Source organism: Drosophila serrata, unplaced genomic scaffold (assembly GCF_035046125.1).
Source record: "Drosophila serrata isolate PLE 108 unplaced genomic scaffold, ASM3504612v1 contig_245, whole genome shotgun sequence".
NCBI lineage: Eukaryota > Metazoa > Arthropoda > Insecta > Diptera > Drosophilidae > Drosophila > Drosophila serrata.
The window spans coordinates 1,595,798-1,621,634 of NW_028257143.1; the positions used below are offsets into that span (position 1 = coordinate 1,595,798).

General features: G+C 41.0%; 1 protein-coding gene across 5 annotated transcripts in view; it reads left to right on the forward strand.

The window, feature by feature from the left end:
• The window catches only part of lilli (AF4/FMR2 family member lilliputian), an 83,157-nt gene extending 57,763 nt beyond the window's left edge, over positions 1–25,394 (forward strand). For 3 of the 5 annotated variants that reach the window (XM_086832059.1, XM_086832060.1, XM_086832061.1), the window contains 9 exons: positions 15,770–16,683; positions 18,660–19,894; positions 19,963–20,016; positions 20,083–23,225; positions 23,297–23,488; positions 23,563–23,643; positions 23,733–23,898; positions 24,083–24,233; positions 24,439–25,394. In XM_086832059.1, coding sequence (XP_086688185.1) covers positions 20,626–23,225; positions 23,297–23,488; positions 23,563–23,643; positions 23,733–23,898; positions 24,083–24,233; positions 24,439–24,569 — 3,321 coding nt within the window. In that variant the 5' untranslated portion in view covers positions 15,770–16,683; positions 18,660–19,894; positions 19,963–20,016; positions 20,083–20,625 and the 3' untranslated portion in view covers positions 24,570–25,394. The remainder of the gene's footprint in view (positions 1–15,769; positions 16,684–18,659; positions 19,895–19,962; positions 20,017–20,082; positions 23,226–23,296; positions 23,489–23,562; positions 23,644–23,732; positions 23,899–24,082; positions 24,234–24,438) is intronic. The other 2 variants (XM_020954491.2, XM_086832062.1) reach the window with 1 other exon arrangement.
• The last annotated feature ends 443 nt before the right edge of the window (positions 25,395–25,837 follow it).

Genomic DNA, 25,837 nt, shown 5'->3' on the forward strand with positions numbered 1-25,837 from the left:
TATATATTATCAACAAATCTATGGCTGTAAAATAATAATTTATAATAATTTAAATATAAAATATACTTTTTCGATAGATAAGAATTTTAACAAAATATCAAAATTAAAATATAGAATACCGATATAATATCGATAGTATATATTTCGCTCCATTGTTTAAAGCACCCTTTCGATCTCCTTGAGAGTATTACCAACTTCGTTAACATGGTTTATCGTCATGATATCAACATTCCTTGTGCTTATATATTTTGCCATATTTGAAATTCCCGTTGTGTTCGCTCTGCTCAACTCGCTAGTGTTGTAACGGGAAGTTATGTCTAACACGCACGTACGGCCAATGGCACGACCCTTGCCCTCGCTCTCTCTCTCTCTCTCACCCCTTTTGGGTGGAGTGCCCACCCCGCCCACTCAATTCCGTTGATCCTGCCCAAGGATGATTCCCGCTTCCAGCACAAACACACACACAAAACCCCTCAACGATTCCCATTCGTTCATGCGACTTGACTTGATGTTTTGCTCAATATGCCAGTCAGTCACTTGGCCGGGAAAACATGGCCAAAAGTGGAGCGAACGGAGGAGAGGGAGGGACATTTGGCGAAATGATTTTCATATTTCGCGTGCAAGGAGGAGACAGAAGCTTGCCTTGTTTGGTTATGCTTACACATACTAATGCGGTGTAAGCTCACCCACACTTTACTGGAGGGGGGAAGGGTGCATGAAAATTCATTTCCCCTCATTCAATCTCCCCCCCCCATTGTCCACACTCATTTACACACACACACACACTTTGTTTTTCCCGCCAGCCGCACACACAAAATTCAAATTAATGAGGCGTGTCTCACTTATGTTTTGTTGCCTGTGTCAATATACGCGCAATAATATTATCGTTATTTGTTATTTATTATTGTTGCGTATTTGCTCAATGGCCACGCCCCTTAGTTTATGGGCTGTGTGCTGTGTGGCATGCGTAAGCCGCTTAAATAATTAGTTAATTGATTTCACCGGCCGCACTTGAAAAATATGTAAATTATTATTATTTTTTATTTGTATGCATTTTGAATTTCCGTGGTTTTTACGCAAATTACGCATATGTGTAAAATGGTGCCCTGTCATTATGTTGATTAATATTAGTTTTGGGTTTTCAATTTAATTGTCCTTTTTTACGCCATATTTAGGGGATAGGGAAAAAAATATTGGGAGAGGATTAGCTGAGGTAATAATACCAAAAGTCAGTTAATTTGTGTGCAATTTTCGCTGGACTGACTTGGCTAACTTGGTTTTAAACGAATGTTTTAATATTTGATAGCAAAATGTATATAATTTAAAAAAATCACTTTATTTTCCTATGCTAGATTTATGATTTTACACCTTAGCTTTGCTTTTAAAAATATCCATTAAAAGTGACTTCAAACGAAAGCCAATAAAAAGCGTTAACTCTTCGCTGGGGCTTTTCTTGACCGCTTACGCTTAATTCCTTTATTTATTTAGCTGCGTTTTGACACTTAATACCTCAGCACTTCATCGCCAGAGCCATTTTACATCCTTCTTCCTTCAGCCACTCCATCAGCAGCAGCATCATCATCATCTTCATCTCCTCCTTCATCTGGGAGCCAACTCTCCTCCCTCTGTGTTTTCTCCTTCGATGGCAACCGCAGAGCTTAACGCGACCACGGTGTCCATGGCTGTAATTAACTGCCACTTGATGCGAAGTCGTTCAGGGGTCACCAGTCACCAGTGGGGCAATATGCTAAAAATATATAGCAAATCTATACAAATCGTAAAATATTTTATTGTCTTGGCTTTTAAAGCTATTATTTATTAAGGTTTCTCACGAAACAAATCGTTTTGTGGGGTTCTTTTCACTTTAACCAAATCAACAAGTAAGCAAACTTTAAAATTTGATTACAAAATGAATATAATAATTGCAAATTGGAAGAAGGTCCCTTAAAAACAAGTATTATTCAGCGTTTCACTTTCATCTTATCCTAAACAATCGTTTAGCATTCAAAACCCAGGCTCTTCTGGCTCTGGCAATTTTTCGTAAAAACTGTTCACACAATTTAATAGCAAATTAATCCGTAACAAAAGAAATATATATATTTTCAAGAATGTAAAAACCACTGTTCCGCCGCTTACATTATGTTTACGCTTGCGCTGCGTTCACATTAAAGGCTGCGCGGTTCTTTATTTATGGCCATCAATATTTTATGACGCGCAACGCGCCTGGAAAGACGACGAGAGACTGGAAAAGGGGGGAGGCCAGGAGCAGTGGAAGGGAGTCGACGTAAATGCCTGGACAGACGTAAGCAAGTCGTCCTAGGGAACCCCACGAGCTCCTCCTACCATGTTGTTGTCCCTCGGCTAGGCACTTAAGGAGTAAACGCAATTAAGAAAAAAAATAAAAGTGAAAAAGCCAAACCGAAGGACGATGATGATACAGAAAGGAGCAAAAATACACACACAGCTGCGGGGAATGTCCGGGAAAAATACTCTTTGCAAATTAGTTTAATTATAAGGAAAATGCAAACAGAGCGGCAAAGAAAGTCGGAGACATTCCATTAACAACTCGGGCAACCCTCGCTGGACCGAGTCATGTGTGTAATGCTGAGAGATAGTTGAGCCGAAAACGCTAATCTCAGTCTCCATGCAAAGCTTTGGACTTGATTAATATTTATATAGATTACAAAAAACTAACTTAAGTAGATGCATTTGCAGTAACTCTCCGTCGTTGTGTGTGCTTCTAACTAATTAAAACATCACGTGAAGTAAACGTGCAGTGAATTTTGTTATTTGTTTTATTACTTACACTGGAACATACATATATGATTTATAACCAGATTTATATAATTAAAATAAAATAGTAAACAATAGTTGATTGGTTAATTAAATAAATATAGCACCTATTCTATCTCTAACGAAACTGAAATAATAATTATTCTCCAAGCCAAGCCAAAGGCATCAAGTTTAGACAATGGCAACTGTTTAGCATAATTTATGCGGAAATATTAAAAATAATGACGACACAAAATAAATACAAAATTTTCATACAAATTGTGAGTGAAGGGAGTGAGCGCGAGCTGAACAGGACGAAGGATTGCAATAATCCCAACTGAATGGATGAAGGCAGCCGGAAATAACTGTTTGTTGCGGCCCGCGGGGGTGCCGTGGTAGGTGGTCTGTCCTCGGTCCAATGGGTTCGAGTAGCTCCAGCCAGTCAGTCTCTGGGAAAATGGTAAACAAGGAGTGTAAATATAAATGAAATTTAACTAAGCTGGTACTTTTCCTACCATACTATGTTATCTATGCAGATAGGTTTTAAAAGAATTTTTTGTTATGTTAATTTGTAACTATTTAGTTATGGTTAAGGCTAAGTTTATGTTAAGTATATACGGTACAATATACTATACTACATATAATATACTACACAATATACCATACAATATTCTATAAAATATACTATAGTATATACTATTTAATAATATATTATATACTATAAAATATACCATGCAATATAGTATTTAATATACTGTACTTACTATACAATATACTATGGTATATGCTATATTATATACTATACTATATACTATACAATATACTACATTATAAACTATACTTACTATATTTAAATAGTTAAAGCTTAAAGTGCCAATCAACATAAATTAATTCTACTTTTGTGCGGATTAAAAGCAGTATTATTATTACATTATTATATCTAATACAAAACCATAGAAAGAACTCATTATTTTATCCAAGAGCTACATTTTTAAGCTTAAATATATATACTTTGTGAGTGTATGCAATGTTGCAACCACAAGTACTCGCCATTTTGGGGCTCATGTGTGCGTGTGGGTGGGTTTTATGTGTTTGTGCCAGTGTTGTGGCGCCAAAGTGTCCGCCTAACTTTGTTTTTAATGTAACCTTGTTATCAGCATTGTGCTTTGCACACACAGTCCACCCCTGCCACCACCCCACTTGCCACCCTTTTCACCTTGCCACCTGTCTGCGTAGCTTTACTATTGGCCAACAGGTCGATGTCAATGGGCTTGAAATTGCATTTGCTGCTGCTGCTGGGTTTGCTAATAAAAGGAGCCATGGTGGGCAATGGTGCGGTTCTTCAGGGCTGTGATGTGGTAATCAATTAAAGTGGTTTTTATTACGTATACGCACCGTTGTTGACCGAAAAACAAATTCCATGAGCGGCTAATTTAATGCAATTTCCAGTTAAAACCTAAAATAAAGTTCCCTTGTAACATTCAACTTAACTGTAAAAAAAGTAAAATAAAAACAATAAAAAAGCAAGAAAATACATTAACATCTGTTTGCAATCGAATAATAAGATCGCATCGGAAATCGATCAAAACTAAGCGAATAATTTTCTCCATATTTTTCGATATTTATCGATTGTGATATGACAATTTTTCGACAAATCAGAGCTTTAAAAACTTATAGCTAAGGAATAATTTTAATTTCCTATGTTAGATTTTATTAGGTTAATAAATATGCATACTCATTTTACAACATTTTAAAGTATGCTAGTTTTTGGCAATTTAACGACAAACTCCTTGTAAAACTTTGAAAAAATTTGTAAATTATTCTGCCAGAGATGTCTAGATCGACTCTGCTGTTAATGCCGATCAAGAATACATATGATTTTTAGCTTCTGACTAAAATTAAATTATTATCTACTTCTTTCTCAAGGATTTTCCAAATAAAATACTTTACTTTTTCCTAATTCGGAGAAATTTTCCGAATCCATAAAAATATGGATTCGGGTCTACGGGTCATACGAATTCTGTAGAAATCTGGTGATAAGGAGCACTCGTATCTGTATCTGTCAGGGCTATTCTTATCAATTTAGCTATCCCCCTCACCCCTTAAATTGCCAGAAACAAAGCTGGGAGAAAAAAGCAGAAAAAAAATACTAAAAGAGAGAGAGAGAGAGCGAACGAGGAGCGAGCACATGTTGCAGAAAGCAAAGTAGAAAAAATACAATAAATTACGACCGATAAACACAGACAAAGTAAACGAAAGGCGGAGCAGAGAGATAGAGAGAAAGCAATGTTTTTCTTTTACGCTTTTCCTCAGCGTTTTCCTAGTTGTGGCTACGAGAATTATTATTTTTCGTTTTGTTTTATTGGAATTTCTGCCAAAGACCAATAAATAAAATGCGCATAATTCTTGAGTCATCACAAATAGATCATAAAATGGTATACATTTTAATTCGACATTGATGAGAGGTTGTTTTTATTCTCAAATATAAGAAAATTGTATACTGCAAGACATTGTTTTAGTTGAATTTACCTATAAATTAAAAAGAGTTTAATATTAAGTAGTTTTTATCACGAAAAATTAAACAAAGTCATTCTGTTTTGTTCCTTTTGTTGAAACATTGTTTTATTTTAATTGCTTTCTCTCTTTGTGTACTTTGCTCACCTTTAAGTTCTTAACATTTACTTTTGCAATTGTTACAGCTTTTGTCTTTAGACACACATTTTTTTTGCACAACAACGGTATACGGAAACTTGTTTGTTGCGCTTTTCTTTCCTCACGTTTTTGTGATTTTTCACAATTTAATTGAAATTAATTGATTAATGTTGGAAACGTTTTTATTGCCTTGGTGTGGCTGGCTGTTGCTGCTGTCGGTTTCCGTTGTTGTTTGGAAGCTGCCATTTTCCAACTTGTTGAAAGTTTTCCCCCTCCCAGGTAGCTGCCGCCCCTCTTGGCCAACAAATAGTTTGCCCTTAACAAATTGCGCGATAATTTATTACGAGACGGCAGCAAGACCTCATCAGTTTTGTAATTATCCCCGGACTCCGCCTCAAAGAGAGATACAGAGAAGATGTATTAGCCACGTTTACATTTTGACAACTGTGCGCGATTCGTGGTCAACTCGATGTTTGAAAATTTTCTTGCAAAATGCAAAATAAATATACTACCGCGACGTGTATATAATGAAAATGTCATTAAAAATTTATGGCAAGGCGCCCGGGTTCATGATTTATAAAGCACACACATTCATACACTCGGGGAAAATGTGATACCCCAAGTATCTTGGCAAGTCAAGTGCCACAAAGTTGCATATCGAAATGGCACTTGTGCATAACTAAACCATTTTCATTAAGTTAATTGATTTGCCCGCAAGGTGGCCAAGAAGAAGGCAAAAAGCAAAGAAAAACGTTTGCTTTTCGCTTTGTGCAGATTGTTTAAGTATTTTTGTATTTGCATTTGCTTATTACTTGATTTAGTCAACATCAAAAGGGAGATTGCATGGCCTTGAAATAAACATTTAGAATCTCCTGAATTGAATTATTACCCTTGAATTTTAATGGGAAAAGAATTCAATGAGAGATATTAACATAATCTATTAAGATTTTCTTGGTGAATTTTAAATATATTTAAAATCAGTAACCAAAGCAGTGAATGCCCTGGTATTTACAGATTGTAAACAATGCACAAGTCCAGTAATATTGTAATTATGTAAATAAATCTAGTCTTGTTTTAAAGACAAATATTTGTTGTTTAATCACAAATATTTTTTATCTAATATAGCTACTTTTTCCTCATGCAAAAGTTATGTAAGACTACAAAAAGTAGCATCTACTAACCGAAAACAACTTTACCATGAAATTCCAAACCTAAAACATTTTTTTTGCATACTTCCGAGCACCTTTATTCCTGTTTTTAAATTCTCCCTTCTTTTTTTGCGCAATTTTTATGCCCCCTTAAGCATACAAGAAATATAATATGTTGCCTCAAAGTTAACCACACGAAGGAAGTTACATTAAGAGCCATAAAAATGTGTATACCACAAATCGCCCTAGATCACTCAATAAAGCCTAAGAGCAGGCACCGAAAAACAATTTAAAGACACATCGACAACTTTAATGGCCCAAAGGGGGCAAAAGGCCAAATATGATAGAGAAGAGAGAGAGGAGAGGTCGGGCAGACGGACAGAGAGATACTCGCAAAGCACATGTGTTGCCAAACGCAGCTACCAAGTTAGGAGGATATATCTGCCGAGCTCCACAAACTCATACACTCCGTTTAAGGACCAAGGATATAGATGGGGAAATAAGGAGTTTGAGGTTGTAAGGGTTTCTAGGGGTTTTTTTGTGGGGGGATTGGGTGGAAAAAGAAAAAAAGTCGGTGGACGGTCGGTCGCGTCGCACGAGTAAGTTGTCAAAAACAGCGGCGGCGGCGAGCGACAGCGGCAAACCCAAAGCGCCAAAAAATGTTGCCCCAACTATCAAAGTGAAACTTTTCTGCAAAGAAGAGTATGGGGAGTCGTGGAAAGGGTGGCGGCAAGTGGAGCTAAGCGGGGCGAAATGTAATAATGTAGATTATACACATACACACTTGTACACCACAAAAAAATAATAGATATTTAAACTGGGCTTAAATGATAATATAACTCGATTTTAAAAAAAAGTTTAAAAGAGGTTTACAAATCATTATTAGTTAGCATTGTATGATGATAATAATCTTTATTTATAAGTTTTTTAATTCGTTTTCGGTTTTATAAAATATTCCTTATCAACATCAACAGCAGAGTCTATCTAGCCATGTCCGTTATCATGCAAACTAATCTCTCAGCTTATGATCCTTTTAATGAGACTTTCTTTCTAAGCTCACAGCTTATTTCAACCAGAACCAATCCAAAACATAACAAGAAAGGAAGTTAACATCGGTAATTTTAATTTTCCGATCGGTTCTATGGCAGCTATATATATAATCCACCGATTCGCCATGCTCCGACTTATTATATACCATTAAAATTATATAGAAGAATAACTTCATAGTTTCATTTAAATAACTTGCCCTTATATTTATTCCAAAACAAATCTCTCGCATGTGTGCATATAATTCTCAACTGGTTCTAACATCTCAGGAATGAGTTCTGTTACAAATGTTGCAAGTCATTGTTTTATTAGTGTTCAAAATTAGTAACTGATCATACATACTTGCTGGTCATCATCATAGATGGATCATAGTTAATTACTGTTCATACTTACTGATTCTCTACATTTAACAATCGTTTCTCTGGCAGTTATACATTTAAAGTTCGATATTTTCTACATAAATGTTATGTCTCTAGATTTTGAATGATCCAATGTTCCAAAGTGAACTTTCCTACTTATTTATATTAATTACAAGGCCACGTTTCTTAAATTATTTAAATCGATGAACAATTTAAATGATTTCTTTCTCTGCAGACAAATCGCTAACAGGAAAAACGAACCGACTTGTGTGTGTGTGTGAATGTGTATAAGGGCATGGAGGTTGTTGAGGAGCGTTAGATGAAAGAATAAAACTCCCAACTAAACTTTAGATACATTTATTTCAAATGTAGTCACGGCAACCAACCAACCAGTCAGCAGAAGCAGCTCAGCTGTGCCTCTAACAGTTGGGAAAAAATAAAATAAAAAATAAAAAATACATTCAACGCGACACGATGTTGCCAATTAAAATGAAGATAAAATGTGTGTATGAGTGTGTGTGTACAGGGATTAGTCTATGAAATGCGGTTTAAATATGGTTAAACTCTACATTTTTATTTTTTAACTAAAGCTTAGCTTCTAAAGAGTGCATTTTGTTTCAATAAAATCGTGTTAATCGGCAGACGACTTTATTCCCAATTAAAGTCGAGTCTTCTCGGCAGTTTGACAACTTCAAAAAGTGGAACCAACAATTGTTGCCCCACCGCAGAACTTTTGTTGCTCGTCACTGGCTTTTGTTGAAAAAAAAATAGAGAAATAAAAAAAAAGGAAGCCGAGGAGGGCTTTTGTTGAACGAAAAACTGTTGTTTTTGCTGGCTGCTTTTGTACTTCTTGCAACAATGCAATTTCAATTTAAACTGTTATTATTTTGTACATTTCACTTGAACAATTTCCCAGATTCGTTTTTGTTTTTTAGCCCGTACAGCAGCTGCTCCTCCATCGTAGTTGGTTGAATGGACATCATAGTGATCCAATGGGTGTGGCAGGGTATTTTTTTCATATTTAGTCTTATTAAATATACAGAATTATAGATAAACTTCTAATACATATAATCTTGTGAACTTGTATGAACAGTTCTATGTTTTTAGGATGATTTAAAGTCTTGAAAACATAGCTCTAGTTAGCTCAAGACATCCTTAAAAAGTCCTTATCCTTTGCCTCTCCACAAAATCATATTCGCTTTTAAGCTATGATTACTTAAGACAATAAAGGTCCTGCGGTGGGTGGGAAAAATAACTGCGGTTAACCACAAAACTCACATATCTATATGTAACAAATGTATATACGCACACACCTTGTATAAATCCCAAGGCCATTGCTGAGTAACACCTGTGGGCGATGGTGGTGTCTGGCTTTAAAGTTACCTTCATTCTCAAAGCCTGGCAATTTAAGTCTGCTGATTCACTGTGCCCAGTTGGTGTGCAATTTCGCTAAAAGATCCACAGGGAAGTAGATTCAGGGGAGAGAGATGAAATTGCAGTAAAGTGCTTCGCGATTAGATTAATACCCAGGTAAATCGTAAAGTATAGATGTGTAAAAGGATGAAGAAACCATTATAAATATATATTTCAGTTCATTCTAATTCTTATAGATGAGTTTTTAATACCTTGACAAAGTAGTTACTTAATATGGACTTCTTTTCTTTCTATCCGAGTCAAAGTATCAAAAAAAGGAAGAATTGCTTTCATTACTAATCAATACTGTGCCTAAAAATTGTAGGCTATATTTCCCTTGTGTCTAAACTACCCCTTTTTCCTGATTTTCCTACTATACCGACTATAACCCACATCAATTTAAGTAAAGTCCCAAAAACTATTATCGTTTTAATCAAATCAGGCCTTTGGATAGAAAGAAAAAATGGGTTTATTGTCCAGACACAGCAACAGGAAGCAGGAAAAGTCTCCCTGGAAAAGCAGGAAACGAAAAAGAGTGTAAAGAATAAGGTGGAAAAAGAAGGGAAAAGAAATATAATCTTAAAGATACAACAAGTTTGGGTGGAAAAGCTTAGAAGTTTGGTTAAAAATCAATACAATTTTGCTATAGAATGTGATCTTAAAATATTTTATGATTTTAAGGTATTATTTAGTTACTCTTGCAATCTATTCAAGCAGTTACTTACTTTAGGGATGTTTTACTATGGAAAAAGATATACCAGCAGATCTTTAAACCTAGTAACTTTTAGTAAATAATATGTATTTTAAATCACTTTAACGTTTCAAGTTAAATCCAATTTATGTCAATGTAAATAATAACTGGGCACGAAACTGTTTCAATTCCCTCCCTATTCATACTGGCAGAAGTATTAACAGCCAGGAGTCCGAATGGGAAGAAAATCGTCAGTTTTCCTGCTGGGAAAAAGGGGAGCAAGGAAAAGGGGCAATGGGACAACAAGCACAAAATGACCAAGGCAGCCGTCGGCCGTCAGTAGGAACCAACAAGGATGTCGGAGCAGGAACAGGAACCAAAGGGGAGGACTCTGACAGGACTTGACTAGGTGGGAGGGGAGTGCTCGAACTAGGACGACGACGTCTCGTTAAAAGCAAACGCCAGGTGGGAACAAAAAACGATAAAAAGTGGAAGAAAAAAGGGACCAGGACCAGGAGCAGGAGCAGGAGCAGGAGCCTGGAACGCATTGCAGTTTTTTAGCCCCTCGTCGTTGGATAGCATACTTTATGGCGGCGTCGCTGTTAATGAAGCAGGAAATATGCGTCAGCATCAATATGGACCTCGAAAGGGAAGCACACTGCAGGAGGAGAGGTGTTTGTATTTGAAAGCAGGCTGAAAGCCAGACCACCGGACAAGTCAAGGTGCCAAGTGGCGGACCAAAAGCTGATAAGCACTGTTAGTGCAGATAACAACAGAAGCTTCTAACGGACAAAGCCATGCGCAAATTAAGCCAACCGAGAGGAGGGTGTGTGTCACGTGTGTGTGTGTGTGCATATGAAATTGATTGGAAAATGCATTGAAAAAAGTAACCAATTTAAATGCACTCAATCAGAGTTAATTGAAGAACAAATGTCCTTTCAATATGTGAAATGATAGGCCAATTACAATATTGAATAATGTCAGGTTAATTTGATTCTTAACTGACTTGACACAATCAATATGAATGCGTTAACGAAATATTAAAGCGTAAATAAACATAAGTGCCATAGAAATCAATTAAAATTGTTAGTTACAAACTATTAACTATTATGAAAGCACAAAACAATTTAATTGAGCGCAATTTTAAATTTCACAAAGCATTCTAAGTGGTAATAAGGATACCCGCTGCTTGGATTTACAGTTTAATCCTGGCTTTAGACTCATCGAACCAGCAGGATTGATTTTACACTCAACTCAACACTTAACTGCTCAAATTAATTAAATAAATTTCCAGCGTCAGGCCAGACAGACAAACAATTCCCCTCCCCTCGCATCTCACAGTCAGGTGGAGGTGGAGCAGGACCTTAAAGATATAAATTAACCCACCTAAACCGAGTGCAGCGGTGGGTTGAAGTTGAAGTTGAATCGAGTTTGAGTTCGAGGCGCTTTTGCTGAAAGAAAGTTTAATGAGTGCCATAAAATTTGTTGACTCTGCTTGTACAGACATACGAGAAAGTACGATGTTCTATGTTCTATCCGAGGGGTGTGAAGTGAGAGAGAGACTGTGGCTACGGTCGTTAGTCTATGGCGCCCATTTGATAATAAATCCTGGCTAGGACAAACACACACCTCCTCGGAGAGCAGACCTGGCTTTGTTTATGCACTGCCCAACAAAATGGGGATAATTCATCCCCATCCCTCCTGACGGTCTACTCCCCCAGCTATATCTGCTTGCTATCCGTTGTGTAATAGTACCCCTTGTCCTAGGGGTATGTTAATTTACCAAGGAAGTTGAAAATGTCACAATGACCAATTTACAATTTAAGCAAATCTTGGAAATAAAAGGATCTTCACTTCTTTGACTTGTAGAGACTAATCTAAAGTTTGTTTAAGTATAGTTACATAAAGAAATGTATCTGTAAGCAACATCCTATACATCAGAATGCTATCAATACTTTAAATACCCTTCCAAGCTATGTGATTTAAATACAACCAGGGTATCCGAGCTTCGGTGTATAGTTAAGACCTCCTTTATTCTTTTCCTTTTTATATTTTCACCTCTCCAGTTGGCGGCTTAGCGGTGGCATCGCTGCCCGTAGTTTCCACAGGGGAGTTAAGTAGACTTTTGTGTTATAAATTAGGCGTGCCAATGTGTGCAGTGACTGCCTTTTAGCTTTCCTTGCCACCCGGACCGTGCCCCACTCTGATCCTCATCCTCCACTCTTGCCCCAGCATCATCATCTTGCCCTGTTTTGCCTTGCCCAGCTCCCTCAGCTGGTAGTTAGTCTAAATATGCATATGAATATGAAATTAGTCGCATGTGTTCGTTCGTACGCCTCCGCCTTCAGGTCTTCATCCTGCCTTCTGTCACCCCTTTGGATTGAATTGAATTTTCTATGCCAAGAGCTTGGCTTTGGGTCCGGATAGGGTCCTGTGCCGGGGGAGGGGCCTCTGAAGCTTGGTGGATTCTCGGTAAAAAGGAATTCCATGCGTAATTTAATGTTTGTGCATGTTGTTAAATGATTCACGATGACCTGGCTGCAGCAGCCATGAATGAAGTGAACCTGATTGGTATTAGGAATCATTAAAATGAGTCTCTTTACTTTTCTTGGGCCTATTCTTCACCTTTTTATTTTAATTAGTTGGAAAATGCAAAGGAAATCTTGTTGTAACTTCTTAAAATCGTACAATCTTAAGTTTCGCACAACACAAAAGCGATTTAAATGTTAATACAGCATCGAAAAAGTGCAAAAACAAAACAAATACAAATTTATAACATCGCGAATTTAGCTAAACTTCTGGAAGTTCGGATGAAGAAAGTGCCAATGGGCTGGATGGTGTTGGGGGAACGCTCTCCCAAAACGTATTTGCATAAAATTCATAACATATGCCCCGACACAGGAGGTGCTGCCGGAGGTCCTGCCGATGAGGACTTGTGCGGAGCGGCACTGGAAAGAATATGGTCCTTGAGATACAATCTAATAAAAATCGACATACAAAATTGTACAGTTTGAAAGGTGAACTAAATCATTGAAAATGCAGTTGTTGCATTTGCATTTTAAATACATACAAAGGTCCCATGGTCGTGAATACTAAAGAAATAGTTTGTAAAAGCATTTATACAAATTCTTTGTGTTGTTCAATAACATTGATACAAAACGGCATAAATAAATAAAAAATACAAATATTTGGGGTAAAATAAAGCATTTTCTGTATGCAATTAATATGTTTCCAATGTAGAATTTTCGCTCAGTGTGGGTTTGGGTTCGACACTGGATTCTGAAGTCGTCGCTCCTGATGCTACTTGGTGGCATCAGGGTCCAGCTCACGTTTCTGCTTCCAAGGAGTTCGTCCTCATCATCATATTTGCTTGAACAAAAAAAGAAGGCAAAGTAAATAAATAGACATGTGTGTGTGTGTGTGTGTGTGTGTGTGGAAAGCCGATGAAACGATGGGGGCATGGCTCCTTGCCTTGGAAAAAGCAACAAAATTATGCTGAAAATTGAAATTTCTTTGAGGTAAAACCAGGAAAAGTTTATTGCAAGTTTTTTAGATTTTCTTGCAAAAAAAATATTTACTTTTATCAGAGATTTTATTTTATTTGAAGGTTTAGTGATATTGAAAGGTATTTTAATAACCTAACATGGTTTATTATATATTAAAAGTTGTTGTTCTCTTTAAAGATACATCATTTGCCTTCCCTTTGCAAACCTTTATTTAAACCCTCTCTCTTGATGTCGTGTAAACTCGCACCTCTTAGTTCCCCATGCGTGGCACTTGAAAATTCATTGGAAATGATTTATAAATGCCGCCACTGAATATGCAAAATCCCTTCCCCCCCCTCTCCCCTGACAAAACCAAAAGTCAAAATGCAAATAAACCAAAATGCGCTCCGAACAAAAGCACAACACACACACAAAGAGCAGAAAAGACAAATTATTGTAGCTTTAGATTAAATGGACGCACATTAAAGCAGGCATAGATTTGCGTTGGGAGTGTGAGTGTGGCCCTTTTGGCCATGTTCGCACACATCTCTACATACAAATAAGGCCAGAATATGACCAGAAGACCGAAAAATGCGGCATCAGAAAGTTTGTCAAGCTCTTTCCTCCCAAACTCTGCTCACATTTATTTTCGGCGACGTGCATAAACTATTTGCCAGAGTCCTGCGATGGAGACAAAATAAAATAATTAAATGTGTGTGTCTCTATCTCTCGACGCTCCTTCGGTTGAGATGTTAACAAAATTTATAAGACAAATAAATTGTTGCAGCAAAACCAGAAAAGTGAATAGCCAAAAGCGAGCAGATTTGTGGCTCTGAACCTCCCTCCCCTACTCCCACTTTCTGTCATTTCCCATTTCCCTTTTTTTCCGACTGAGTAAAGGGAAAAAAGGGTCGGCTTGGTGGTTCTGTGACCAGAAAATTAATTTTACTGACACGTTTTTCATTCATATATTTTCATACATTTTCGCACAAATAAACTGTGAGCTTGTATGTCAACGAGAAAAAAAAGTGCACCAAAAAAAAAGAAGGCGGCCTCAATTAATTTCATATTAATGTTTTTAAATCATTATAAATTACAAAACAAGCCATAAAATTGTAAACGTTTAAAAATGAGAACATTTATTTATTTTCTATATATAATAAATAAATTGCAATGTGGCTATGTAAATGAAAGTACAAGTCATAATAACGCACATTTCAAGTGCTCTTATTTATAACTTAGAATCCGAGTCACTCGTGTGATTCAAACTGATAAATTCAAGCTTCAGTTGCATCTTTTTGTCTTAGTTTGCTCTTGTATAAAAAAGTGTGTTTTACCTATTTTAATTCGAGGAGCAGCAGCGACTTGTAAGCCCGACTTGTGGCTTGTGCGTCGTCGCTCAAGTTGCAAATTTTCCATAAGAATACGCCCAAAAGGACATCGTTGTCCTCCGCCAGTCTCGGGTTAAGTGAATCCAAGCGCTGCACTCCAAGCCAAGCCAAGCGGATGCGTCAGTTCCTCGGCTCTTGGCTTCCAGTTCTTGCGGCGAGTTGTTCAAAGGACTAGGAGGACACATCGGGGGACATGGACACGGGATACATATATATGTGTGTGTAAGTGTGTATGTGTAGTGTCGCCCGTAATCCTTACAGCCATGTGTAGCTGGTTCTGGGTTTCCGTTTGCATAATGAGAAGACGAAGGGTTACATCCCCATGTGCCCCTAAGTGCACTCCGGTATGTGAGGTTAACTAAGGTGTCTAGGGGAGTAGTAGGGGGTTTGAAAAATAAAATGGAATAAATAGAATAGGATAAAAACTTAACCAAAATGGTAGAATATAAGGTCAAAACACATTTAGAAAGCCAGTTCAACATGAAAAGAAGCTAGCTTGAACAGACTGATGTTTATATAACAGTTTATAACAACTGTTATTAGAATTTAAACCATTTTTAAGGACCTTGGGAGAGGGAGGACCTTCTCTATGACTTTCGAAAATGCAAATGCAACTTTTTCATAAGTATGTTGAGTTGTACTAGACTTAGCTATTAAATTGGAAAACTTATCTTGAAAATCATTTTACTAATATTATTAATAAAAGAGACATTTGTTATTAATAAACTTTAACCAATCTCTTTATATTTAAACCCAAAACGGTCTCAAAAATATTCAACTAATTTATATCCTTTTTTCTTTTGTTTTTCAGGTACTGCAACTTTATTTTTCCTATTCAAACAACACTCTCATACAAAAAAAAAAAAAACACAATTATACAGCACAAAATATACACTTTTAGAGACATACTCAAGCAATAAAAGACTCTAATCAGGCGTAGAAGTACATATTAATACTAAATATTGCAACCCGAAACAAATCAAAACAAATTGAAAGCATTTACGAGATAAGTCTGCGAAAAGAAAGCGAAGAAAAACCAATTAGAACAGGAAACGGAAGAGAGGAGGTGCATCAACGATATACTAGTGCTTGTCAAACTGCAGAGCCTTATTAAAACAAACTCCAACATCAAAATGTTGCAAGCGTCAAAACAAAAAGAAACTAGGAGAAGCAACAGCAACATCAACAACAACAATAACAGCAACAGCAAAAGCATCAACAACAGCAATAACAACAACAACAACAGCAACAATAAAGCGCCGTTTCAACGTCGCAAAATTACAACGATAACATAAGCAATCCGAGCGAGATAGAGAGTTTAGAGAGCGAGCAAAAGTGAGGAGAAGAGAAGAAAGTTTTCTCCTTTCCCCCATTCCGGACCCTACTCCTTATCCTCCCCACACTCTCCTACTCCACCTGTTCTACATTTTTTTTTTAACTCTGCGTGCGTGTGTGTGCTTGTCTGTCTGTCTCTCTGCCTCTGTCTGTGCCCTCTCAACTGAGGATAATTGAATTATTTTATTTGTACTAAGCGCGCGTTATGGCACAGCAGCAGCAGCAGCAACACCACCACAGCAGCAGCAGCACCAGCACCAGCACCAGCAGCGGCAACAACAACACCATTCTTCTCCTTCAGCAGCCGCAGCACTACCAGCAGCAACAACAACAGCAACAACAAGACCAACTGCAGCAGTACAATAACAATTTGTACAGTCAAAATTATAAGTAAGTTTTAGAGCCACTGAGCCGCTGCACCCACGCTCGCTGTCTCCGTCTGCCTGTCGCCGTCCTTTTTTTGTGTATGCCTTGTCTGTCTCAGTCTCATTCGTCCATTGCTGATTACCGTTATTCTCATTTCCGTTTCCAATCGGAAATACATTTAGCCAGTTGTTTTAGTTTCCGGAAAGTGATCTTAAACTTTTAAAGCATGTGATCTCGATTTTAAAAGATTTTGTTAATGACAGGAAATTGTTATAAAAATAATAAAAATTATGCTGGTATTAAAATCAATTTAAATTTTTCTTAAAAGTATGCTAGAAAAACGTTATATCTTTAAACAATACACCAATAATTTTTGGCAAATTTGATAAACAATTTAAACCAATTAAGATTTTAAAAAATCCACCTCAAGAATTCTTAAGTGGCAAAAATAAGCTATTAGTTATCTGTAATATGTTTTGCTTTGAATGCTTACTAAAAATAATATCACTTTCCTTGAAAGTCTTTTAAAAATTTCGAATAGAAATCGGAAACGGGAACGGTAAAAAGTGTATGTTATGAGAACTAACCCTGTCTGCACTGCTTGCTACTGGAAATAAAAACAAGACAAAATCAAATGCAAACATTTGCACAATTCAAACGCCCCCGAATGACGCTTCTTATGCGGACAGAACGTTGTTGGCCTACACACACTACACCACATTACACTAAATTACACACACCCATCACAAATCGTGCTTGCGTGCTGCATGACACACATCGAAGGCTTGTCAAACTGTTGGCACCTAACAACAGCCATGTCCACACTAGAAGCCTAAATATTAGCAGACTCCCAAAAGTTACAGTTTATCAAATAATGGCTCTTAGTTGGATAAACATAACCTAGGATGGATTGTTTATTCAAAAGTCTTTAAATATATTCATTTTTCTTGTTGCGTACTTTGAGAAATGTTTAGGTTTTGTTATCATAATGTAAATACATATATTAATAGCTGGTTTTTTTCTTAGAACCTTAGGGCATTACATAATACTACTTACTACGAAATATATATTGAAATCAATAAAATTTAAATTTCTATAGTTTTCAAAGAAAAAATACCAACCAAATAGTACAAGTTCCACTACAATGTACTTTAATAGTCGGTAAATTAGCGAAATTGTATACAGAAATTACAATTTAGATGATTGATTTGGAAGTTTTTACGGGAAAGAAACATGATTAAGCTCCAAAACTGAGTGGGAAATTAGTTTGTGTAAAAATTGAAATAGTCATGGCTAGATTGACTCGGCTATTGAAGCTGATCAAGACTATATACTATTTATCAAGTATGAAACTGATTTTAATTATAATACAAAAATATAAACAAATTTACCTTGGAAAAAATATATGAATAAGAAGAAATATATAAAGGAAATTTAAACTACTAATGAGCACCGTATTTTCCGATCATTTCCAATTTTAAAGCTGGTATTTTATGAAAACAACAAGAATGTACTTAATAATTCTAACACGTGTGTCTAACATTATTACAAATCGAGTAAAATTATACAACCTAACACCAAATATTTATTATAAATACAATATTAAATCCTACTATTTTATTATTGGTATAATAAAATAAATAACTAAAGAAGTTAAGGCAAAGTCCTCGAGTCCGAGTCCTTGAGTCCTTGTCCAATCCCCAAAAGCACGCAATGCATGTGAAACAGTTTGTTCTGGAGAAGCTTTGCCAAAGCGGCGGAGATGTTGTTTGTTCTCTCCATTTTTTTTGATACGTTGATGTTGACGTTGACGTTGTTGTTGTTGTTGTGTTGTCTTACCTGTGATGTTCTCTGTTTGCTGTTCTAATTGTTGTTGTTACTGCACCCCAAATGCAAAGGCTTTTAAAATTAGGTGTAAAAACGAAAGCCACGAAATGAGGAAGTATGTGTGTGAATTGAAACGAAATTAATATCCGGTCTCTTCCGCTTTTCGTTTGCAGCATGGAGGAGTACGAGCGTCGGAGAAGACGGGAACGCGAGAAGATCGAACGTCAGCAGGGCATCCAGATCGATGATCGGGAGGTTAGTCTCTTCGGGGAGCCGCGCCGGCTGACGGAGGACGATGCAGAGATTACCGCCGCGCTGGGCGAGTTCGGCGACGCGCGGGTGTACATCAACCAGTCGACGGTGGGCATCAGTCGGCATCCGCCTGGCGCCGGCAATCCGCGTCTGCAGGCGCCGATGTCGATGCCGCAAGCCAAGTCCCTGGGCCACTCTCCCTCCTCCGCCGCTGCCGCCGTTGGCTCCTCAGCTCCCCTTGGTTCCGCATCCGCCTCTGCCTCAGCATCCGCTAACTCGGCGTTGCACGGCAGCAGCAGCAGCAGCAGCAGCCGCCTCACTACCAGCAGCAGCAGCGACCGCCGACGTATCTGAAGCAGGCGGATAACAAGCCCCCGTACAATGGACGCGGCGGCTATCCGGGCCAACCCATGAAGAACGACATTCCGTCGAGTAGTGGCATGGCCCCGCCCCGCGGTCCGCCGAGATCCAGCTCCGGTACCAGCAACAGCAACTCGTCCAGCGCCACAAACAATGCCAGCAGCGGCGGAGCCACGGGCAGCACGCCCGCAACTCTGGGACCGCCGCTCTCCACCCAAATGCCCAACGGTCGGGAGAAGTCCTTTCTTGGCCCACCGGCTCCGGCGATGCTCAACGGCACCAGCGGTCGGTTTGTGCCGCCGGCAGCTAGCAAGCGGCCTAGCAGCGGAGCCGGAATGCAGCAGTTGCCGCCGCCCCAGGAGAAGGACATCAGCAAAATGATAAGCGAGATGACCAACATCTTCCAGGTGACGACGCCGCTGACCTCGATTGCGGCCACGCCGCACGCCCCAACGCGCGAGAACTACAACCTGAAGGGGCCCAACAAGAACAAGTACGCCATCGATATGATCGGCTCCCCGCCATCCGCCCAGCCCTCGTCGTTGATGACGCCACTCCTCTTCCCGCCAATCGCACCCATCGCCTCGCCCATTGCCCCGTTGCTGACGACACCGCCGCAGGCCAGCCAATTGCCCCTGGACATTATGGCTACCTCCGCTGGGACGACGACGGGGGTAGCGCCCCTTATGCAACTGCCACCCACTCCGCCCAAGGCCGCGTCCGTAGACAATTCTCCGCCAGCGGCCAAGCCGTTGAAGTCGGAGAAAAATCACTCGCTGGAGAAACAAGACTCTTGGTATGTAGAGAAAGATGTGCATCCATTAAAATACATCCTGTTATTACACTCTCTCGTTTCCATTGCAGCCTTGAAAACGATCTGGAGCTTTCCGAGTCGGATGATGACCGCAAGAAGGAGAGGTAAGCCTGATCTGCAGTACCTTGCCCTGTGCTAGATTCCTAATACAATCCTTCAATCTCTTTTAGCCGATCGGCGGGCAACAGCAGCAATAGCTCCGAGTCAGACTCAAGCGAGTCCGGCAGTGAGTCGAGCGTAAAGAATGAAATGCATCATCATCCCAACCATCACAGCAACAGCAACAGCATCAGCAGCCAACCCTCCAACAGCAGCAGCAGCAACAGCAACAGCAGCAGCAGCAGCTCCTTCAGCAGCAACAGCAGCATCGACCACAGCAGCCACTGACGACATCCAACGGTGGCCAGAACAAGAATAAGTACAGGCATGAGATCATTGCCAGAGGCAGCAACACGATCAGCGGGTTGCTCAATTCCAGCGGATTCGGTAGTGCCGGAACTGGAGGCTCCGGTGCGAACTCCACAGGTGGAGCCGGAACTGGTGTTGGTGGCGGCAGTGCGTCGGCGGGCGGCACCCTGAGTAGTAGCGGTGGCAGCTCCTCAAACAAGACGCCATCGCCAACGGAGAGCAACAAATGGACACTAAGCCGATTCTTTCACAAGCCCGCCAACCAAACGAACTCATCGGAGAACGTCTCGCCCGGCAACGTGAGCATGAAGGTGCCGGGCATTCTGCCTGGCGGCGCCCAGATCATACCCGAGTCCATTGAAGTGACCACGGCAATTGTGAAGAACGAGAAGATGCTTGTGGACGACTCCATGAACATGGAAGAGGGCGAGGAGGAGGACGACGACGACGAGGATCAGCAGCAGCAGCTGCGTTATGGAGCTGGTCTCAGTGTCACTCCAGTGGCGCTGAAGGTGAAAAAAGAGGCAATCGACGGCTTGGCAATGGACGCAGAGCTTGCCCTGGGGGCGGCGATACCAAAAAACCAAATCAAGCGCGAATCCGCGGAGTCCGCTCTGTTAAATCCCCGGCTATCGGATTCCGGTACCAGTGGGAGCGGTAGCGGCTCCTCGAGCAGCAGCAGCAGCAGCTCGGACAGTGCGCCCGGCGGCTCTGAGGTTGTGCCCATGCCGGGCCCCGGCGAAACGCTCCAGTTGCCCGGAGTCCCGGCAGCCATCACAACGGTGATGCGAGTGCCGCCGCCGACGCAGAAGGCCCCGCCAAGCAGCAACAACAGTGTCACTCTAACGCCCATTCTGCCGCTGCCCACATCCCCCAAGCAGCGCCTGAAGAAGCCGCGTAGGAAGAAGCCGGCGACAAGTGCTGCGTCCATCCTGGAATCCAGCGACGACGACGAGCCGACAGCCAAGCATCCCAGCATCCTGGAGAACTCATCGCAATCGCAGGCCATGGCGGCGACAGGGCCAGTGAAAAAGGGACGTGGCCGCCCACGAAAGCAGCAGCAGCAGCAGCAGAGTGGAGGCAGTGGCAACCTAAGTAGCGCTTCGGCCGGCAGTAGCTCCCAGACCAAAGGACCAACGCTGACTGCCGCCAAGAAGCCGCTAGCCAAGGGCGGTCCCCTGGCCATGAGCAGTGTGCAGCGAAAACGCGACCATTCCAGCCAGAGCAGCTCCAATGGCAACACACCCACCAAGAAGCTGGCCACGCCACACCTGGTGGCCTCCGCTGCCTCCCTGCCGCAACCCGGAGCTGACGGCAGCACCAGTAGCTCTGACGAAGACAGCTCATCGAGTGCAGGCACCAGTTCCAAGTCGAGCAGCTCCTCGAGCAGCAGCGACGACACAGAGACGCAGAACACCAACTGTCGAATCGTCAAGCTGAACAAGACGAGCGCTGGCGTGCCGCCCAAGACGTTGCTGGGCGGAAGTGGCAGCAGTTCGGCGAGCAGTAGTGGTAGCGAGGAGGAGGACCAGGCCAGGAGCAGACAGCAGGCCCCAGGAAGTGGGCCAGCGTTGGCACAGCAGCAGCCACTGCCGTCGTACAAGCCTCAGGTGATGATGAGTCAGCACAGCCAGCAGCTGAGCAGCTCCGAGTGCTCCTCTTCAAGTGGTGGAGGTGGCGGCGGTGGCGCCAGTAGCAGCAGCAGCGGTGAGGAGGACGAAGCGCGGCGGGAGAAGGAGCGAGAGCGGAAGCCCAAGAGCGACAAAAACAAGATCAGTACGCTGACAAGGATATTTAATCCGAAGGAGGGTGGCGCCAAGAAGCAGGGTCAAGTGGTGATCGTGGACCTACAGGAAGAGCAGCAGCAGGGAAAGCTAGATCCACTGGTTCCACCTGCAGCCACGGTGCCAGTGGGTAAGCTTCGCATGACGCCCACGCAGCACCAGCAGCAGCTGGGAGCAGCTCTGGCCTCGCCAGCGAGGACAACGACTCCACACCTCACATCCCTGATCTGCAAGATCGATCTGAGCAAGCTGTCACGAGAGCGCGTCATGCGTCTCAAGAAGCTAACGCCTGTCCAGCAAAACGGCCACCTTACGCCCAAGGATCAGGGCCAAGTGATGGCAGCCCAGGTGCCCAACGGCTATGCCGGCGACGCGACGCATCCGAATTCCACGCCCAAGGTCAAGCACGAACATCCGGTGAAGCCGGATCCTGACCTTGACTCTGGATACGAGGCAAAGTTCAAGCCCGGCAGCGTCAAGCAGGAGTTCCAGTTGAAGCAGGAGCGAGACCGTGACCGCGACAGAGAGCGGGAAAGGGAACGTGAACGAGAACGGGAACGGGAGCGTGAACGCGAACGGGAGCGAGAGCAACCTCCAGGGCGACGGCGCAAGCGCAGCTCCAGTTCCAGCTCTAGTCCCTACAAGGAGAAGAAGCGGAAAAAGGAGAAAGGGGCCGATCAGTTGCAGATCGGCAAGGAGCTGCTGCCTGTGCCCGTGCTCCTGCCCTCCAACAATCACGAGCGAATGCTGCCCAACCACGATCGCCTCTCCTACGACAAGCTGCAGCTCCTTCACGAGGACGCGGCGGCCGCTGCTGCAGCCGCTGCAACAGCTGGTGTTGTGTCCGCCACCGCGAATGGCAGTCCCAGCAAGAAGCTGATGGCCATGTCTCCGCTACCGCCCCCGCCAACTACAGCCACCGTTGCCACCGTTGCGACGCCCAACACCTGCAACGAGGCCGTACAGACGACACCGACGTCGGCAACGTCCACAGCGACAACGGCGGCCACAATGACAGTTGCAGCGCCTATGGCAGCCGTTGCTCCGCCACCCGTCACCACGAGGCTCATCTATCGTTCGTACTTTGATCGCGAGGAGGAGCATCCCAGTGATGATATCAGGTTGGAATCAATCACACCGAGTCTTCGAGTTCTTTCGTATACTTACATTTCTTTTATTTCGATTGTTGTAGAAAAAACAATCAGTTCCTGCAGGAGGCCATCAGACGAAAACACGCCGCCGACATAGAGCGGGATTCCTTCAACCAGGTAACCCTATATCTGGAGGCCGTTGTTTACTTCCTGTTAACTGGCGACGCCATGGAGCGCTGCAGCTCCGAGTCGGCCACCTACACTATGTACAAGGATACGCTGTCGCTAATTAAGTGAGTATAGTAGCTTCAACAAATCTGCAATTTAGTGAGACATATAATTAATTTCATTTTCCGTAAACTTTTAGATTTATCTCCTCGAAGTTTCGTCCTTATCAACAGTCAACGAACGGTCAGCACGAAACGCACAACAAAGTGGCCATACTCAGGTGAAGTCAAGTTACATTATTAGATCATTTAAAATGTACCTAATTCCATCAATTTTCTTTTTCTTTCCTAAAATGTGTGCATGAAACAGTTTGCGTTGCCAATCGCTGATATCGCTGAAGCTGTACAAGCTGCGGCGGGCGAATTGCCGTGCGATCATTGCCAGCCTCACGGATTTCTTTCGCACTGGCCGGGGTGACATTGTCAACGGCAATACGCCCTCCTCCATATCACCGTCGAACTCGGTGGGCTCACAGGTGAGCACATAGCCTAACCCGGCTGTTGCATATCTTCTACGTTACAAGACAAATTTGGTGGGGTTCTTATTGATTTTTATCACGACCCCTGATGGTTCTTGTAATTAAGGAATGCTAGTGTTTGTTTGATTCTAAAATTCTGTGTTATTACATTGGTTTTTGTTTTGTTTTTGTATCTCAACAGGGCTCCGGTTCGAATACGCCGCCAGGCAGGATAGTGCCTCAGGATATACACAACCAGTTGTGCAAGCAAAACGAATATCTCAGTTATGTGAATAGTGCTCACGAGTTGTGGGATCAAGCCGATCGATTAGTGCGCACAGGCAGTCACATAGGTAAGTAATGCAGAGAATAATTTATATTCACGCCTAAAAAATATCGAAACTATCATAAACTTTGATAAACCGAAATGTGAAATGGTTATTGTCAAAGGATTAAGAAAAGATAACAATCACATGTTATTTATTCTTAACTTTCAAAATATATATTTGTGCGGTATGCCATCTCTCTAACCGAATTCTAATTCCTAATCCCCTGCAGATTTCTTCCGCGATTTGGATCACGAGAATGGCCCGCTAACGTTACATAGCACCATGCATGAGGTGTTCCGGTATGTCCAGGCGGGCCTCAAGACGCTCAGGGATGCCGTGTCGCATCCGACGCACCAGTAGCGACAGCGGAATCGAAGACGGAGGCGACGGAAACACCACCAAACGTGTCTAAACAAAAGTCAGGCCAAATTAGCAACTATTATTATATACTACAAGATACTAATTTAGTTAGTCAACAAACGAAGCAAAAGAAATCGAAACCAACAACCAACAACCTTCCAACAAAAAAAAGCGAAGAGATAGGGAACCTACATCAACAAACATAAGCGGAAACACAACAAACAGAAATGATTTTTGTTATTAATTTATATTTCGTATATGTAATATGTATTTTTTGAATAATGCACACCAATTACTTATTACTTATTTTCCTTATGCTCAATTTTCAATTGTTTTTATTTAAGAATGCTAAGCTTTATATTTATGCCTAGTTTTAATTGATATTACCTACAAATACACACGGAAACCACACACATTACAAGTTATATTAGCTGTATGTCTAGACTGTAAGCCAAAAAGAAAATCCAACCGTCAAGTAGCCCCTTTTACATTTTAGTTGAATTTTGTTTTTGTATGCGTGAAAGGTAATGCGCAGGAGATGGATGGCTTTTTAAATTGTTTAAGTTTTAGTTAATTTTCGCTCTGCAGCCTTGTTAGCAAATATATATACATATATATTATCACGTATGTATAAAGAAAAAGTTATAGTTGTAAATTTATTGTAATAATTTCATTACGAAACATTTTTATTAATTTTAAATTAGTTTTTATTAAAAAGCAATCACACAACACACGTTTTTAGAACAAAATACACATGAATGAAACACACGATATACATATATTAATATATATTTCAAATATATACACATATATGGACATTTTGAACTTTGTTTTTGTTTTATTTCGTTTTCACACCGGAAGCATCGCCCTCATATACACATATGTATGAACATACACCTATTCGATCTATTATTATTAATGGGTGCCTCAAGAACTCACACAGACGCAACAAGTAATAGTGCATTAGTAGAATTAAACGAGTTAAAAATCAATCGAAATAGACTTGCCCTTGAAATCGATATAGTACTTATACATATACACACATATAAACTGTACATATAGCCGCCGATATATACACATAATATATATATTTTTAATATGCCAAAGCAAAATCGGAATGCATTAAACTAGAGCGTACTTTAAGTCCGACTTCAATCAGCTAGAGGACACGGCGGACCAGGAATACTACCATGTGGAGGGGATATAATGTGGATGAAGTGGAGTCATTCATGGGAATGCTCCCATCGAAGGGTTCGCCGAGTTGCTCA